At 47.3% G+C, this 19,766-nt stretch overlaps 1 protein-coding gene across 16 annotated transcripts in view; it reads right to left on the bottom strand.

Annotated features, from left to right (window-relative positions):
- CUEDC1 (CUE domain containing 1) overlaps window positions 1-19,766 on the bottom strand; it is a 70,442-nt gene that overhangs the window by 11,316 nt on the left and 39,360 nt on the right. For 9 of the 16 annotated variants that reach the window (XM_083587906.1, XM_083587912.1, XM_083587916.1 and 6 more), the window contains 5 exons: window positions 13,553-13,678; window positions 10,538-11,174; window positions 6,416-6,543; window positions 2,373-2,499; window positions 346-529 (listed from right to left, as the gene is read on the bottom strand). In XM_083587906.1, the coding sequence (XP_083444032.1) occupies window positions 346-529; window positions 2,373-2,499; window positions 6,416-6,543; window positions 10,538-10,828 (730 nt within the window). In that variant the 5' untranslated portion in view covers window positions 10,829-11,174; window positions 13,553-13,678. Of the gene's footprint in view, window positions 1-345; window positions 530-2,372; window positions 2,500-6,415; window positions 6,544-10,537; window positions 11,175-12,163; window positions 12,183-12,586; window positions 12,807-13,552; window positions 13,679-19,766 lie in introns of those variants that run through there. The other 7 variants (XM_083587910.1, XM_083587905.1, XM_083587911.1 and 4 more) reach the window with 2 other exon arrangements.

The raw sequence follows: 19,766 nt of genomic DNA, 5'->3' as shown, positions 1-19,766 counted from the left end.
GTGGTCAGGGATGATGGGAATTGTAGTCCCAAAACATCTGGAGGGCCGAGTTTGCCTATGCCAGGTCAAGACCTTTCTATACTGATAGGCTTTTGCTGCTCTGCCTTAGATAAGACTTTGTGTTGAGGAATGTTCTTTTATGTGTGTCGTCATATATATAAAACACCTGTTTCCTAAAAAATACAGCAGAGCACACTATACAAAAATGACAACAGTAATAAAAACATAAATAAAACGGGGAGGGGGACCGTTCGTAAAATTGGTTGGCTAAAAGAAAATCCACATTCCTACAAAAAAAAGAAACAAACAAACAAAGCACCATAAGATTCTGAAATATGCCATTACCTCTCTCAAGAGCCAGGAGGAAATCCCGGTTCCTCTGCAGCTCCTTCATAAACTCCTCATTCTGCAAGACGAGCGCGATCCGCTCATCTTCTAGATACTGCTTCCACTTCCTCTCCTGGTCCAATGAGCCGTGGGCCCTCTGGCTTCCGGGGCTTCCTGTTTTTTGGTGGCAGCTTTGCGGACTCTGGAGGGGGCATTTGCGTACAGAGAGAGAAGGAATGGCTAGGGACTGCAGGCTTCACAGGGCAGCAAACCCATGACCACCACAGTGACCCAGAGCCCAGAGCCCCAACCCATCAGAGCGCCCGCCCCCCCCCGATGGCTGCACCTGTATGATGCATAACCTAGGTTTGCAGCATTCATACTTTCTTTTAAATAGACACTTTAAAAAAAAATCTTAGGTGTTTACCTGCTTTACCTGCCCTCCCCCAAAACATAACACGTGAAGCTGTCACTCTGAGGACTCTAATCCACAAGGCTTCATTTTTCAGTCCACATAATAAACGAAACTAGATGTTCAGTGGAGAACCAGATCTCTGCCTACTCTAAAAAGTAGGACTGGGAGTGTGTGATTTGGCCAGGGAGGGGGGGACTGGGGGGGGGGAGGAATGCAGGAAACAGGGTAAAGTGTTGTTCCTTTGCCCACAGCATTTCCTCTCCAAATCATACACGACAAACTTAATGCTTTTCAGATGCTTGGTGGGAGACTACATTTTGAGATGGGCATCTGATACTGGATGCCCAGCTTGGCCCTAAACCCACAAGTCTCCTCTCTTCCAAACACAGAACCACCTAAACTGTCTCTCTTGGGGCAAATGAAAAGGCTCAGCTTTTGATCTCAGTGTGGCGTAATGGTTAGAGTCTTGGACTAGGTCCTGGGAGATCAGGGTTCTAATCCCCACTCAGCCACGAAGCTCACAGGGCAACCTTGGGCCAGTTGTTCCCTCTCAGCCTAACCTAGCTCACAGGGTTGTTGTGATGATAAAGTGTGGGGGGAGAGAGAACAATGTACGGCTCCTTGGAGAAAAGGGTGGGATATAAACACAATAAATAAAAAACAACAACCATAGCAACAACTTGCCTGCCTCTAAAGCAGGCTTCTTCAACCTCGGCCTTCCAGATGTTTTGAGACTACAATTCCCATCATCCCTGACCGCTGGTCCTGCTAGCTAGGGATCATGGGAGTTGTAGGCCAAAAAGATCTAGAGGGCTGAGGTTGAGGAAGCAGCCTCTAAAGGCTTGCACACTACATTCAACATTATTGGTTTTCCTTGGGAGTTCTCCTCTCTCCTGAATCCTCCTTCGCTGAAACAGATCTTTTAAAGATCAGGTTCACAAGGTTGCCATCCAATCTGATCTGGAACGGTTACAAGTAATAAAATACCCCTCTGGGATGCTATGATTACATATAAAATTGAATGTGTTACTTGAAGCTTAGATCTGAACCCTGCTCCTCAAACTAACCCAAAAGGGCAGGAAAAGGGACTTCTATGACTGGAGGTATGACAGTGTCAGACACAGCTACTTCTGGGTCAAGCAGGGCAGGATGGAGAAGGCAGAAGAGGGGGAAGGCAATGGAGGCCGGCAGGAAGCAGCAAGGACCTGAGGAATAGCTCAGGTGGTAGAGCATGAGACTCATGAGATCTCAGCGTCAAGGGTTCGAGCCCCACCTTGGGTGAAAGATTCCTGCATTGCAGGGGGTTGGATTAGATGACCCTTTTGGTACCTCCCAACTCTACAATTCTATGACTCCTAAGTTGCTGAGATCAGGGAACAAGAATGTCCCAGAAGCATTTATATTGTTCAGCGGGTGGTACCAGACCTATTAGGGCCTATATGCAAATTGAGGAGAGCTGAAGTATGGTTCAAGAGCTTGTGGCAACACAAACACACACACACACACACACACACACAATCAATCCCAAGTTGCTGAGCTATCTAATGCCCTGAAAGGCCGAAACACTGAATGTACCTTGTCGATGATTTTGAACTCATAGCCCAAATATAGAAAGTTATATCCACCCTACCTGCACCTTTTCCATTTGCTGGGGTAAGATGCGAAGGAAGTCATCAGGAAGGTTGCCTAGCAACGGTGGATTCCAGTTCCGGTACCGCCTTTGCGCTTGGGGGCCACTGGAATTCTGGATATCGTTCCTGCAGGGTCAACAGCAGGGGGGGGAGGCATATTAAGGCAAAGCTTTGAAAGCTAGTAGTAGAGTATTAGAGCATCTGCTCTGCATACAGAAGTCCCCAGGCCCAACCCTTGCTGGGCATCTCCAGGTAGGAGTGGGAGAGATTCTTCCCTGAAACACCGGAACTGCTGCCAGTCAGTGTAGACAATACAGAACTAGATGGACCAGTGGTCTTGACTTGGAAGAAGGCAACTTCCTATGCTCCTACCGGATTTCCCCTGACCCAACCAAATTTCAAGTTGCAGGGAGAGGAGTGAGGATGACCATCTTGGCTGTGAGTCCTGGATGACGTGCTCCCTGCCTTGCAGGCCTTTTCCCACCTGGCCTGGGAGGGCGAAGCCCGAACTGACTCCAGCTACAAAAGCTGAAGGTGTTAGAGGCCAGAGACATCTTGGCTGTCTCTTTAGTGCAGACCCAGGTCAGCGAAGCCTGATCTTCCACAGCTGCCACCAGCCATGTACCACCATTGGCAGGACAGCAACAGCTGTAAGAAATTTTTTTTGGTATCTTGCTAATTATGCTGTTTTAAACATGTGTTTTATATTTGATTTCCATTAGTAAGGTTTTCATTTGAAATGTTGAGATTAATTGGGGGGGGTTAACTTTGCTGCGTTACATGTGCATTCTTGCACTTGACCTCCTTTGTAATGTTTCCTTCTGGAATCTTTTAAGATAATATTTTAGTCTTCCATTGATTATGCTGCTTTGAATGTATACTTTATATTTGACTTTCTTCCATAACGTTTAATTCTGGACTGTTTTATTTGATGTTTTAATGCAGATTGTAAGCCGCTTTGAGATTTTTTTTAAAAAAAATATTTGATATGAAGTGGTATAGAAATGAAATGAATGAAAAATAAATAAACAAACAAACAAACATGGCAGCCCTTCTCCCTCCAGAAACTCTAACCTCCTGCAGCTCCAGACTCTTGCTGTCACTTCCTGGGCTGCCACTGCTGCTATGATGGCAACCAAGCTGCCTTACCACAGCTGACACTTCTGCACACTAAAGGTAAAGGTAAAGGGACCCCTGACCATTAGGTCCAGTCGTGGCCAACTCTGGGGTTGCGGCGCTCATCTCGCTTTGTTGGCCAAGGGAGACGGCATACAGCTTCCAGGTCATGTGGCCAGCATGACTAAGCCGCTTCTGGTGAACCAGAGCAGCGCACAGAAACGCCGTTTACCTTCCCGCTGGATCGGCACCTATTTATCTATTTGCACTTTGACATGCTTTTGAACTGCTAGGTTGGCAAAGGGAGCTTACCCTGTCGTGGGGATTCGAACCACCGACCTTCTGTTCGGCAAGTCCTAGGCTCTGCGGTTTAACCCACAGCGGTCCAAGCAAAATTCCATTTTACGAGGAGTCTCGAAAAGCCACAGGAGCAGACTAGAAAGTGAACCGAGTGCCCTTGCTCCATAGAGAACTCCCTCACTGCAGGCGTAGCCACAGAAAAGTAGGGGATATGACTGATCAGAAATACGTATCTTATTGGAAAAGGCTCATGCCTTTCCTTTGCCACAACACAGCACTCATAGAAATTGATAAAATGAGTGTCGCATCAGACATTTACATCTAGCCCAGACACGTCATAGAGTGCTCTGGCGAGCTTTATCTATACACCAACAAAAGCAAAAGCTTTGTCCTGACCCACTGGTTGAAGACCTAAGTGGCTGACCATTATTTTTGTGTCAGTAGCATGTTGCAGAATGCACCTGCAAAAAACAAAAACAGGGTCCTTGGTTTTTTGTGGAAGGAAAAGCTCCACACAATGAATTGCAGGAGGTTGGACTAGATGGTGCTTTGGGTCCCTTCCAACTATGGTTCTATGAAAAGAAACTCAACAAATTCTGAAGGCCGAGGCAGGAGTCTGAGAACACCCATCGAGATCTGGTCTCTCTGCTGTGCCAGGATTTCGAGAGAAGGGAGAGGAAAGTAGCCCAGGCTCCCTTAACTGGCACACGCGAGGGAGGCCAACTCGTGGAAGAGGGCTCAAAGCCAAAGAAGGAGAGGAAAAAATGAGGAAAGAATGCCACAGGGACCCAGGCTCTGCTATATTTCAGATCTTGGCTCGGCTTGCAGCTGCTAATAACCGAGCGTCTCAACGCTGGGAATTCCCCTTCACGGCCCCTTCATTGGAGCATGAAAGTCAGAGAGGGCGGCAAGAGGCAATTATGACTGTATACACAGGTTAGTGTCTTCATTAGGACAGGGTTTTTAAAAAGAGAGGGTAGTGAGCAGGTAATTGAAGCCGGGGGTGGAGAGGCTGTCAAGGATGCAAACACGCCTCCTCAAATCGGGGAGTGATCCCAAGTCAAAGTGGGCCAGGGGCTCGGGCCTTCCTCAAATTGGGTCTCAAACCTCTCCTCCCCCCCCCATTGCTTTGCAGACGAGAGCTGTGCTGCCCCTCACCTTGGATATCAGGATGCAAAATGGGATGTCAGAAGGCAGTGGTTCCCATTCTGTCCTGTATCCATAAAGATCAGCAATGGTTCTGTTCCTCTGCAGTTCAGTTTCTGCTAAATACTACATTATTCCATCTCACTGTCTGCTTTTTAACTTAGCATTTATTTCAAGGTAAAGGAAATGTCACAATGTGCCGAAATAAAGTCATTAATTACATATTGTTTGGGGACTGAACAACAGCAACTGTGTGGAGGAACGCAGATCGCGTTGGCTTGGCTCGTAAGAAGAGCATGCTGGATCCGGCCAGTGGCAAATCTAGTCCACCATCCTGTTCTCACAGTGACCAGCCAGATGCATGTGGCAAACAGTCAAGCAGGACTTGAGTAAAAAAAGCATTGTCGCCTCCTGTGGTTTCCAGCAACTGGTTTTCAGACGCATTCCTGCATAGCTTGTAGCCACTGATAGCCTCCTCCTCTACTAATTTGTCTAATCCTCTTTTAAAGCCATCCAAGTTGGTGGCCACCAGTCCCTCCTGTGGCAGGGAGTACCATAGTTTAACACTATGCTGCATGAACAAGAACTTGCCTTTATTTGTCCTGAATGTTCCAGCGTTCAGCTTCAGTGGATGAGAGTTTGATGAGAGAGGGAGAAAAACCTTTCTCTATCTAGTTGCTCCGTGCCATGTATCATTTTATGAACTTGCATCATGTCACCTCTTATTCACCCTTCCTCCAAACGAAAAAGACCCAAAGAGGGATCATCCCCTTGATCGTTTGGGGCGCCCTTTTCTGAACCCTTTGCAAGTCCACAATACCGCTTTTGAAGTGAAGCAACCACAACTGTGAAAAATATTCCAAATACGGCCGCACCATAGATTTGTATAACTGCATTATTTCCGTTCCTGGCTACAGACGAAAACATGAACTGCAGCAGTTTCTGTTTGCGTGGGAATCCTCCATCATCCCGAGATGCAAACAGCAGATGGTTCCACACAGCCAAGGAGAGTCCCTGCATTCAAGCATCCTCTTAGCAGCTTGCTTTTAGCTGAAGATGGGGCGGGAGGGGAGTAGCTTCCAAAGGCCTGTGATCTCCAGCTGGTGATGAAACCCCTGCTTCTAACATCCTGCCCTGCTCTCCTAATCTCCACGGAATGTGTGCAGAGGAGGGGGACTTCGCTCTGCTTGGTTTCTGTGGCACGCATAGATGAAGGATGGAATATTCCATTCCTCCTCTGCCAGCCTGGTCACTTGTTTACATGAAACTCCTGGTTGCCTATGGCTACCAGGCTAGTGCTTAATTGCAAGACTGGATTAGTGGGCCAGATATTGTGGATTCAGCTATTTTTCACTCCGCTCTTAGGCCTGCAAGGCAATGCACTTTATGCCTCAGACGGACAGCTCATGCAAATCGCCTGATTGCTGAACAAAATGCATTAGAATTGTGTGAACTCCCAATAATGGTTTAGCCTGCTTACCTGGGAGGTGGTGTCGGGGGAGCCTGCGGGTACTGTCTGTCAAACACGTGCATGTCGTAGGACGGGGGAGAGTAAACCGGAGGCGGCTCTTCATCTGAACTGTCAGGTTCTAGAGTCCGTTCCAAGATCTGAATCAAATGAGAGAGGCAGAAGGAGACAGAATTTAGAATGGCTTTGCACATTACAGAGATCCGAGAAGTGCAGAAACGGTGAGGACTAGGGATGTAAAGGAGGCAGTGATTGTGCTCACTGCAATCAGAAGCGTTTCTGTTCTGCTACAGTTTGACTTCTGCTAAGACCTACATTAACTGCCTCTCTATCTGCTAGGGCCAAAACTTGTGCAATTGATATCATAATTCATATTAATGCATTTCAGTAGAAGGGCAATGTCAAAAACGATACAGACAGTAACACAATCCTTTCCATAAGGTTTGCAGACTAAAAATACAACCATAAATACTGTTCCCGACATGAGGTGAAAAATATATATAAATTGTGGCAATTTATGCTCCCATTTCTGACCAAATTCTATGACATCCCCACTGAGGTCTCATGGCGGTGGCTTCCTCGCTTTCACTAAAAGAAGGCAGCTCTTAATTTGTTGTTGTTTAAAAAGCTACTGGCGACTCTATAAAATGAAGGGCAGGGGAAGTGGGAACTGACACAGCAGAAGGCCAAAGGAAAAATGAACTCAAAAGAACTACAGAAGGTTAAAAGTAGCAAATGGGGGTTAAGGGAGGGGGCAGCAAGGGACAAGTCATGGAAGAACTTTCCGTCCACTTAGCCTCTCATTTTTCCAACCCTAAATTCACTCTCCACATTTCTGCAGCAATTTGCAAGGTTTTTCTTTTTCATGACAATTCATCAGCATTCCAATGCAGTTGCCCTCCATACATTCTACCTGGCCCCCGGGACTCTCCTCGGCCCTCACCACTCACGGGCCCTGCTTCACACCTCTGCTTCATGCACCTGAGGCTCCCTGCCTGTAGAACAGTGCTTTCCAAACTTGGGTCTCCAGCTGGACTACAACCCCCATCATCCCTGACCACTGGTCCTGCTAGCTAGGGATGATGGTAGTTGTAGTCCAAAAACAGCTGGAGACCCAAGTTTGGAAAGCCCTGCAGTAGAGCAAGGCTAAGCATCTTATGACGCCACACAGCTAAATACACTTCAATAGCCACCTTTCAGGGCCTGACAGGTGCTTCACAACCGCCTCTGCTTCTGCAGCCTCAAACACACGACACAACCAGGCTCCCATTGCCCTCTGGAGGCCCTGCCGTGCCCAGCTGGTGGGCTGAATGCATCTTGCAAGGGCCGTGAGTCGGGTAGACCCCTGGGGAAACTCCAAGACTGGGCAGACAACCGGCCGCTTGGCCTTAAGTCACCCCAAGGCAGGACGTGCCCCTCCACACCTGACGTCTCCCGCTACTAGAGCAAAAATAAGAGTTTCAAGTCCACCGAGATCCTGTCAGCCTTGGAGCAGGGAGCGTGTGCTATCATCTTGCCAGGATGTTTTCAAATCCGCAAATAGTCGACGAGCTATTCACGCAACATGAAACCCGCTTGCAGTTGTCCCTCTAACCAAGCGCGACACACAGCCTGCCCTTGTCAGATCTGCTTTGAAAGAATGTGAGGCCGTTGGCTTCATCTCACCGTGGCTGCTCTGATGTTGTCATCCACTGCTTTCTCTCCCCCCCCCACCCGCCTTGTCTTTTTCTGCACTGCAAAGGCTCTTGTACATAGTTTTTCCTACTGCCATAGGGGCGGGAGATCTTATCCTTTAATGCCCTATAACTCTTGTGCTCCTTATTTATTCACAGGAGAGCCCCAAACCTGTAAACCTGCGTGTGGCCTGAACTGGCAGTGGCTGACCAGGAACAGGAGACCTTGCAGTCCAGGCATAGGCAAACTCGGCCCTCCAGCTGTTTTGGGACTACAACTCCCATCATCCCTGACCACTGGTCCTGTTAGGTAGGGATGATGGGAGTTGTAGTCCCAAAACATCTGGAGGGCCGAGTTTGCTTATGCCTGTTGTAGTCAGTCACAGTAGAGAGCTCAATGAAGGACATTGACCCAGTATGAAAAGGAACCCAATATCCTAATGCTATTATACAAATCCAAGGTGTGACCACATTTGGAATGGGCGCCTCACCTCAAAAAAGATATTGTAGTGTTGGAAAAGGCTCAGGGAAGGGCAACCAAAATGACCAAGGAGATGGAGCCCTTATGAAGGAAGGCTGCCGTAGTGTTTGGGACTCGTGGGCAGCCAATGAAGCTGAATGTTGGAACATTCAGGATAATAGACTTTTTCATGCAGTGCAGAGTTAAACTATGGAACTTGCTCCTGAAGGAGGTAGGATGGACGCCAAATTGGATGGGCCTCAAAAAAGGACTAGATTAAATTCATCCTGGCTTGTTATGCTTCTGAATACCAGTTGCTGGAAACCACAAGACGGGAGAGTGCTCCTGTGCACAGATCATGCTTGAGAGCTTCCCACTTGCATCTGGTTGCCACTGCAATTATAGGATGTTGCAGTGGATGAGCCACTGGCCTGATCCAGCACAGCTCATCTTATATTTTTATAGAATTTTTCTGTCCCGGTTCAGGCGGATGGGAGTTGTAATCCAAAACATGGGACGGGGCAGGGCAGGAGGGACTAGTGTATTTATTTATTTTAAATATATACTGCTATACAGTGGTACCTCAGGTTAAGTACTTAATTCGTTCCGGAGGTCCGTTCTTAACCTGAAACTGTTCTTAACCTGAAGCACCACTTTAGCTAATGGGGCTTCCTGCTGCTGCCGCACCACCGGAGCACAATTTCTGTTCTCATCCTGAAGCAAAGTTCTTAACCTGAAGCACTATTTCTGGGTTAGCGTAGTCTGTAACCTGAAGCATATGTAACCTGAAGCGTATGTAGCCCGAGGTACCACCGTATACACTTCAAACTGCTAAGCTATTGTCAGGGAACTGTCATCTGAGACAAAGGAGGTGAAAGGGCTCATGGAGGGTGAGAGAGACCACTCAGCGGAGGAGGGGACCAGCAGGGGGAGAAGTGGAGTTCCAAGGGAAAGTGAGTCGGAGGGAGGGCTCAGAGACACTTCAAGCGAGAACAGTGGGGAGGTTTCAGGACCTCCCGTAGGGACACCCACTCCTCGGCGGAAACTGTCACGCCGAGAGTCCAGAAGACGCGTTTCCGTTAAGGAGCTTTTATGCTGGAAGAAGTTCCGTAAACGCCCACTGTCCGATTCAACGAGCGATTGATGGAGCCATGCTTAAGGAGCTCCATCACAGACAGAGGTTTGGGAACTTAGCCAAACTCTGAGGGATCAGGATTTTACGCACAAGCAGCTCACCATCCCATCACAGCTATCTATATAAAAACAGAGGGAGTGGAAAAACCCCACAACATTCTATTAAAAAATAATAATCCTAAAACCTAGAAGAAAACAACAAATGGCTTAAAATGGAGTAGAGTGTGAAACACAGACTTATAAAAGTAATATGATCCTCACGCAGCAACAATGCATTAGTGGCGGGTTTATTCCGCTCTATCAGTCATTCCACAACGCTTCTCCAATGCTACCACATGGCATTAATGCAGCAAATTTTGGGAGGGGAGAGAACCAGAACATTTGGGGTCTAAAAAGTTTCAGGCTTTCCACAGCAAGTTACAGGATATTTACTGATTAGAAACAAAGCAGCATGACAAAGCGTAGTATAAAATACAACCACCACCTCAGCAATCACAGTCCAGTTGGTTGACTCCATAGTTCCCTGCTCCCCCAAATCCTCTAGTTTTATTTTCTCCACACAAGAAAAACAGCCGACCCCTGGAATATCAGCTAGGAAACACCCAGGCCTGGTTTCACCACAAAGCACCATTGCTGGCACCAGCCTTGGCACCTTTCATTGGATTTCCCCATTCCCCCCAGTATTCACTGCTGGGCTGGGCAGCCACCATTTCCACTTCCCACAATGCCCCACAGCAGTAAAAACAGAGGACACCCAGCAGCAATCGAAGAAGCACTGCCATGTTGGGTATGCATGGCACGCAAGCATAAGGAGGGGTCCACCAGAGGGCGTTTTGCAGACGGCCTCCACAACACAGTGAGGTTTACCTCAGGAGGAATACTGTCATCTGAATCCGAGCTGTCATCATACCCGCTGCCGTCTAAGTTCATCTGCAACAGCTGGTCAATGGTGGCATCCACTGCGCCATTGTTCGCCCTCAAGACACATTCAATGATGTCATAATCCATGTTGGGGAACATAGTCTTGAAATCTTCCATGGCCTGGTTGAATTCCAGCCGCCGGACTTGCCTCGCGGGGCGGCTGTTGTTGAGTTCTTGGGCAGAGGACCCATTCCTCGAGCTGCCATTGCTGCTGCTCCGCCGGAACAGACTTGTCATTTTTGATATCTGCTTTTGGAAAATGTTTAGACTTTTTTTTTTTCAAACCAGCTTTTGAGGTAGAAAGGAAGGAAAGAGAATAAACATACAAATCCCCAGGCCAGGAGGAAGAAAAGGTGAGGAGGCACGCAGTCTGCCTTCCAGATTTGTCGTCAAGAAGCTACGTCGACATCTTCCAGCGCCGCTAGCCAGTAATCCACAACAAAATGGCGGGACATTGGAGATGCCAAAATGCAACGCTGCTGAATAACCCTGGAGAATTTCGGACCAAGGTGAATCTACCACAGGAGGAAGTCCGAGAGAAGGCCCTTCAGTACGGCGTCCGAAACCTCAGAAACATGTTTGACTGAAAAATAAAAAGATTTTTTCATTTTGTGCGAGAAATGTAACCAGAGATAGCTGGTTTTAAACACTTCACCTGCCCACACAACTCCTGAGACAACGGGGAATTGGCAGAATTTGAGCTGAGTTTGGGGGTGGAAATCCTCAAATAAAATTTATTCAAACATCTAAACAAACTTTCCACTCCATTGGATATCCCTGAGTTCTGGTATAATGAGAGAGGGAGGTTTCGTGTTGGCTATGCCTCTTGCCTCCTCCAAGTGTGCCATTACTTTTAGGATCATACTGAGTCAGACCTGTTGGTATCTAGCTCAGTATTGTCGACACTGACTGGTAGCAGTTCTCCAGGGTTTCAAACAGGGAGTCTCCCCCAGCCCTCCCTGAAGATGCTGGGGATTGAATCTGGGATCTTCTGCATGCAAGGCAGATGTGCTATTAATGAGCTGAGGCTCTTGCTTTTGAAATTAGAGGCTGGCAAGCCTGGATATAAATGTGTTTAAAAAACAAGATGAAGTGGATTTTTGCAGCATCAAAAAGGAAGAAGATACTAGAGCAAGCATCTAATATAAAATAACTGAATAAATGTGTCCACAACTGCATAGCAGGAAAATTAAACAACTCTCTTTTTGCTACGTTGGTTGTGTTGATTTCAGTGTTAAAAAGAAAATATATAAAGCAAACAAAATGAGATAGGAAAAGAATACGTCAAGACATGTTGCAGAAATGTGCCTCATAGGGTTGTATTCAAGCAAGTTCTATTCCGAGCTGACCCACTGAAGTTGGTGGGTTTTACTCAACGTAGCACTAAGGACACGGGGAATGCATGGGGGGGAAAGGCAGCCAAAGCAGAAATCCTTGAGCTGAAAGGACGCGTTTGCTGGATACTGCCCAATGGACCTGTGTTAAATATGCCCATTATTTTCAACTGGTCTAACTCTGAGCATGACTTAACACTAGACGCAACCCATAGTATTTTGCTTTGCTGTTAAATACCTCAAATCCACAAGAGCAGAAAGCACCACCAATTCAATTATTAGTATTGTCTTTTCCCCCTTTGAAAACACAGAAAGAAAATACCATTTATTTCTGGTACAGACTCCACTGATGGATGAAATTACATCAGGAATGAATTGGGCAGGGGTTTTTTTGGGGGGGGGGGAGCGTTCCATCACATTATCTCATTTCCATTACGTGGCAGGCAGAAGATTTCAAAAGCCAACGAGATAATAGAACCATATTAATAGTGTGTGTGTACGCAAAGGAAAAAGAAATGTCATTAGAACCTCTTAGCGAGACAGCGTGCAAGCAGACTTAACACCATTAGGCAAAGCAATAAGCTGCAAAATTTACCCATGCGTTAACAATTCTCTTATCACGCACACATATTATGCACAGATGTTCTGTTCTTGTACTAACCGATTCATGTCAGCGATAAAACTGCAGCCTTTTAACGCTCTGAATTATTCTTGGAAACACGGGAGGCTGGTCTGGTACGACGAGTGGGGCGCTGCCCCACTAACCTCAGTCTGAACTCAGCCTCCACCTGCCCGCCCGACTTCTTACATCCAGTCCAGGAGGTGGCCCTGCCCTCCAACTGCCTCCTCCTTATACAGTAGTCTGTGATGCCCTTGTAGAACTAGGCAATGGGGAAGAGGACGGGGACAAACGGAGAACGAGTCAGCTTTGCCTGGGCAAAATTGGGTCCCCAGCTATTGTTGGACTACAATTCCCATCATCCCTAGCTTGCAGGACTTGTGGTCAGGGATGATGGGAGTTGTAGTCCAACAACAGCTAGAGACCCAAGTTTGGAAAGCACTGCTCTACAGGCAGGGAACTGCAGGGGTGTGAAGCAGGGCCAGTGAGTGGTGAGGGCCAGGGAGAGTTCTGAGGGCCAGGTAGAATGTACTGCATTGAAATGCGGATGAATTGTTATGAAAAAGAAAAACCTTGCAGATTGATAAACACCGGCCTAGAGAGACCTCTGGTCTCATCTAGCAGGGCTCTTCTTTGATTCCAGAAAAGGGAGGCTTCCCTAACTGGTCCTTTTTGCCCTGCCCTGGAGGCTGCTGTTGGGGGCAGAGCACAGCCAGCCCCTAACTGTGCTCCTCAAAAGCTTGCACCAGCTACCTATACTCTTCCCCCCACGGCTCAGATGCACAGCTCATAGCCACCAGGGGCGATTGTGGTTCCAATGTCATGCAACTGAGGCCAGAACTTCTGGTGCTTACTGAAGACTATATAATCCAGCAGATTTTTCAATTAAATTATGGTTTTGATTATGGCCTGTCACCGTAGAACTCTTCTTATAAAATGAGTTTATTAGAGGGGGGGGGGAACCTTGTGTTTTCAGCTGAACTGTTTTGGAATACATAGAAGACTTACCGGGATAATTCACAGGGGCCGCACCGCCATCTCATTCTCCAGAGATTCCAGGAAAGCTACTTGTTACCAAGAGAGGGAGATTCTTTCATTGCCTGTTCAGACCGAGAGTGGGGGAACCATAGCAACCTGTAAGAAAATGCTTGTCTTAGTGCTATGTCATTCCTTAGTTTGCTGAACGGTTGTGGGGGAATGTTTCGCAGGGAAAGTAAAGCGGCAAAAAGAAAGACCCCAACCAACAAAACAAGGTTGGCATGTAGACAATCCTTCCCCAACAACTTTCAGTTGGGAATTCAGGGTGCATTTTGCTATTTCAAATTGTGGGAAACCTATGTGGGGGTGTTGCATGGCAGTGACAGTTTGCAGACTGGCGATCAATATTATAAGAGTAAAGTGTTCCAAGCACAATTATTACATCTTGTAAATATGCCATCACAATTTCTTCATACCTGCCGGACTCAGGAAATATTAGAGAGCTTCGTTTTATCACATGTTGGCAGTAACTAGAAAACGATTTGTCAAAGGTTGTCAAAGGATCCACAGAGAGATTATGACCCATGGGGCATAATCCATAGGGCCCTTCTGATCAGTGGGTCTTGAGTAGGGAGCCTCGTAGATTAAGCACCAGCTCCCTGCTCCACTAGCCAGAAAATAAAGAAACCACAGGCAGTTCCAGCTGGGACCCTCTAAAACAACCCAGAATCTTCTGGGGGTAGGGACAAGTGCCGTTGGAGGGCAAATTCAATGCCACTGGCATTGCATGAGTATACCCGAGATCCTCCTCAAACAAACCCTCCTGGTGTGGCCCTTATTCTGGAAGGTAATGGTGGTGGTTGCAATGTTAAGGGTATCCAGACCAGGTTTTATGTGTTCCAGATTAGCAGAGCATGGAACAGTTCCAGTCCAGTTTTTACGCATAGCATAGGAGCTGCAGAGACTAGGCCTTGGGTGGGTGTGGCTTTTCTCCTGCTTCATATGCAAGTTTGTTCTCAATCAAGCGGCTTGGTCACCAAGCTTCATACGAAGACACTCTGGTGAGAAAATTGGGTTGAGCATGGGAGGCTGTCCCACAGTGGTGTGGCTTTTAAAAACACATTGGCCCAAATACCTCCAGGCTAAAGGGTTGTTGTTTTCTTGCCATGAGTATTCTGCATCACGTCATTGATGCAATAACAGTGCATTGGTGGTAGACCACCAATATACTGGACCACCAATATACTGGACCATCCACATATCATTCAACTTTATTAGTTGTTCTGTGATGATTCCCTGATTTTACCACATTTTTGCCATTGGGAGGGTCACTCCTTCACTACAGCACCATGAAAGCAGAACATCTGTGGTGAGAGCCAGTGTGGTGTAGTGGTTAAGAGCGGTAGTCTCGTAATCTGGTGAACCTGGTTCACTTCCCCGCTCCTCCACATGCAGCTGCTGGGTGACCTTGGGCTAGTCACACTTTTCTGAAGTCTCTCAGCCCCACTCACTTCACAGAGTATTTGTTGTGGGGGAGGAAGGGAAAGGAGAATGTTAGCCGCTCTGAGACTCCTTCGGGTAGTGATAAAGCAGGATATCAAATCCAAACTCTTCTTGTTGTTGTTCATATAAAGTTACAGTGCTTCAGCAGGAAGTTATGTAAAAGGCATCAATTGGAAATAAAGGCAGCATGACTGCTTCAAAGCTTTTGCAGGAATAAAGTGGGATTGCATATACCTGCCCCCAAACCATTGTGATCACAAATAATCATGAATGCACAATAAAAGACATCTGGAGAGGTCCTTAAAAACCCCCAAAAAACCCCAAACCACTTCTGTTATGTTTCAAGGTGGCTACTTCTCTGCAGGCCCAATGTTCATCTGCCTTGCAGATGCTTTGCCTTTTGAATGGATTTCAAGGAATAGCCCAAGCAAATTGAACATTTCCATGCAAGCCTTTGGAGCTTTCCTGCTGCAAGCTGGGGAAGGAGCCAAGGAGCCTTAGCACCAGCCTCATTAACAACCAAGCAAAGGGACGTTAAGCTGACGGCAGACTGAATTCAATTAAGTGAACATCTCCAAGGTGCCACGGAGCGGGTTATTACACGCTCGCAGAGGAACAAAACTGGTTCACCCGTGTCTCTTTTGCATCCTGTTCTGAGTGCTCACTTGCACAAACAACTTTTGCTTTGTATTATTCACCGCTGGACGTGAATTTAGCACGCCTCCAGAAAGAGGCATTCCAGCAAAGGCGATAGGACTTCCCAGTTTACTTATCAGAAAAGTGTCTTAGCTCAAAAGAGTGGGCTCAGCTACAAGAAGGAAGGAAGGAAGGATAGAATTGTAGAGTTCGAAGGGATCCTGAGGATCATCTAGTCCAACCCCCCGCAATGCAGGAATATGCAGCTGTCCCAAATGGGGATTGAACCTGCAACCTTGGCATTATCAGCACCAACTGGGGTATCTGCTTCACATTCAGAAGGTCCTAGGTTCAATCCACTAAATCTCCAGGCAGAGCTGGAACAAACCTCTGCCTGGCCCAGGGAGAGTTCTGAGGGCCAGACAGAAATGCCTGGAGGGCCACATTCAGCCCCCCAGGGCTTGAGGATCCCCACTCCTGTTCTAGGCACTCTCTCCGGGGGCTTATAAGAAGACAACCCTGCTGGACTAGGCCAAAAGGTCCCATCCAGTCCAACGTTTTTCTCTGCACCCAGCAGCTTCCAGGGAGATGGGGCATCCTCTGCTGCTTGCCCTCGGCATCTGGCACTCCGAGGGAGGCAGTCTCTAAGCACGGAGGTCAATCAGAGCAGGATTACAGCTGTAGCACAGCTGTCGGCTCCCAGCAAGATGGGGAATTATTCTCTTTCATACCCTGAAATGCAGCAACCTGGTTGATCGCCTGGCATTATTTCAAGATAAACCCCCTGCCCCCCACCCCTGTTGCTGGAAACAGCTAGGTGTTCACGGTTTCTATGTCATTCCATCCGCCCCCCCCTTGGATAATACAGAACAGCGCCTGGATAATAATCACCCTCACCATTACGCAGACGGCCCTAGAAAAAACCTGGCACGCACCCGCTGCCATTTTTCAAAACGGATCAAAACCATATTGCGCCCTTCTGCAATTTGTCCATGAATGCCTCATAGCGGGCCCTTGAACACATGCTTCTCCCCCCGCACAGGCATGTTAACTGTTCATTCACAGCTTTTGGCATGTGTGCAGGTTTTCATCGGGCCAATAAAGCCTCCCACGCGCTCCATTCAAAGCTATTCCACCCATTCCAGTGCAAAGAAATGTTGGAAATTCTCAAGAACCCTTTCACAAGAGACCAGAAATGTGCTCGCCAGCAGCGACCTCGTTTTTGATGCTGGTGGGCAGTGGCGTAGCGTGGGGGGTGCAAGGGGGGCCGGCCGCACCGGGCGCAACATCTGGGGTTAGGGCAAATCCATGGGTTAGGGGGCGCAAATCCACGGGTTAGGGGGCGCAAATCCACGGGCTAGGGGGCGCAAATTACTTGCCTTGCCCCAGGTGCTGACAACCCACGCTATGCCACTGCTGGTGGGCGCCTGCCCCAGGACAAAGCGAGGAGACGGGTTTGATGCAGCAGCAAAGTTAATGAGCACTATTCTCAGCTGCATCAACAGAAGTTAAGTGTCCAGATCAAGGGAAGTAATAGTACTATTCTATTGTGCCTTAGTCAGACCACACCTAGAGTACTGTGTTTAGTTCTGGGCACCACAGTTTAAGAAGGGTGTTGGCAAGCTGGAACGTGTGCCGACGAGGGCAACCTAGATGATAAAGGGTTTTTGAAACAAGCCTTATGAGGAATGGTTGAGGGAGTTGGGTATGTTTGGCCTGGTAAAGAGGAGACTGAGAGGAAATATGACAGCCATTTTCAAATATCTCAAGGGCTGTCACATGGAAGATGGAGCAAACTTGTTTTCAACTGCTCTGGAGGGCAGGACCTGAACCAACGGAGTCAAGTTACAAGACAGGAGATTCTGACAATACAGGAACTTTCTGCCAATAAGAGCTGATTGACAGTGGAACAGACTCCCATGGGAAGTGGCGGACTCTCCTTCATTGGAGGTTTTTAAGCAGAGGTTGGGTGGCCACATGGCAGTCAATGAGGAAGAGGTGAGACAGGGAGGGACCCCCCATTGGCTCAGCTAAGACCAACTGCCATTTGGCTCCTCCCCTCCACCAATTGCTATCCATGGCCACGTCACCTGATCATTATGGCACTTCATTATGCAGTGGCATGGAAGCCTTGCTGCTCTCAGGTTGGAAGCCATTATTCTACGCAAGCAAACAAAAATCACAGAGTGTTTTAGTGGGGGGGGGACGGGGACATTTCAACCATTTAGTTTAAAAATCTGGCTAAGAGACCATGTTCATCAACTTACATTTTGTGCTGTGGGGTTCTCCTCCTAGCTTCTGGTATTTGGCACAAAATCCTCTGCTAATTATTTGTAAACCAATCCCGCTCCACATGAACTGATTAGCTTTCCAGCCCTCCAATTCAAGAAGGGAATTAATGAAACACCATTAAGGAAGCACTTTTTAAAAATTGCTTATAAAGGAAGGCATAAATGACTGCTAAATATTAAAAAAGCGAGATGAAGCCAGCGGTTGCATCCGGAGAACAGGTGACCAATAGAAGTAGAAAAACAGAAGCTGTTGATATTTTAAATGAATTGAACATGACACAAGAACAGTAAAATACTGTGGGGGGTTATTGTTTCTGTTTGTTACTATGGTGTGCATTTTTGTGTTTTCGTATTGTAAACCACCCTGTCAAGATCCTCGGATAAAGGGCGGTATAGAAATATACTAAATAATGAATAATGGCTCATCTAGTCCAGCATCCTCACAGCCGCCAACCAAATGCCTGTGGGAAATCCTCAAGAAGAGCTTGAACACAAGAGCCCTCTCCCCTGCTGTTCCAGAAACTGGTATTCACAAGCATTACTGCCCCTGACCATGAAGGCCGAACATGACCATTGGGCTGGTAGCCACTTGACAGATTCATCCTCCGTGAATTTGTCCAGGTCCTCTTTTAAAGCCATCCAAGTTGGTGGCCGTAACTACCACTTGCGAGAGTGAACTCTACAGCACCAATTTGCTGGCATCGAGAGGGCCACCAGCCGGCTGAGATAGGAAAAGGATCGTGCAGCATCTGGGTTTGCATGCGGAAAGTCCCTGAATGAATGAGGTAAACTTGTCTTGAAAGTCTAGAGATTAGCTGCTAGTCACTATAGCAAATATTGGGCTAGATGGGTCACTGATCTGGCCTGCTGATAAGGCAGCTTCCTAGACACTTAGATCTCAGAGCTATAATCCCTCACAGTAGTTTAACAATTCTGTGAGGGGAGAGACTCCTTCCACCTGCCTTGCCCCACCCTCCGGCCCTAGGAGTCCTCATAAGGGAGCTGTTCCTGGAGGAAGAACTGTGAGGGGAGAGACTCCATCAGGCAAGGCCTCCTTCTACCTGCATTGCCCCACTCTCTGCTTCTCAATGTGTATTGTATTGTTTTATGTACTGTGGCTTGCTGTTGTTTTATTGATTATAGCTTAGATATTATTGTAACTGCTGAGTGGATTTCTGTTTATCTTTTATATGTTGATATTATTATTTTATACTATTATAATGACTGTTGAATGTTACTTTTTTTGATGGAGTTTGCCCATTTTAAAGTTATGTTTTATTATCACATTTTTGTATTGCATTAGATTGTTATAAGATGTACATTTTTTGTTTCTTCAGCTTGTAAACCGCCTTGAGTATTGTAAGATAGAAATTAAAAATGATGATGATGAAGAAGAATTCATCCCTGTTTGCAGGGAACTCTGGGAATTGTAGCTCTGTGAGGGAAACATGGATCTCCATACAACTCTCAGCACCTGTCCCCCAGGATGCTACAGTCCCCCAGGATGCTTTGGGGAAAGCCATGACAGTTTAAAGAGGTATGAGAGTGCGGATGTGGCCTTAAGTGTCAGCATGGATGTATTTGCCCATGGGTTCACTAAAAAGAAGATACATGCATGCCACACAGGCCCTCCCAGACATAACCCCTCGAGACTCTGGAGCAGCAGCTGAATTCTGAGGAAGGGCGTCGCTACGAGCAGTTCACACCAGCAAAAAGTTGACAAGACGTTCCCTCCAAAAGGCAAAACTGGGTCACACACCCATGGCATACATTTGCCTCCCTGTCCTTTGCGTCATCGTGCCATGGACCTGGGC

This window comes from Podarcis filfolensis (genome assembly GCF_964270895.1).
Source record: "Podarcis filfolensis genome assembly, chromosome: 15".
Taxonomy (NCBI): Eukaryota; Metazoa; Chordata; class Lepidosauria; order Squamata; family Lacertidae; genus Podarcis; species Podarcis filfolensis.
Note: the sequence above shows the minus strand (reverse complement) of the source record. Positions and strands in the feature narration are given on the sequence as shown.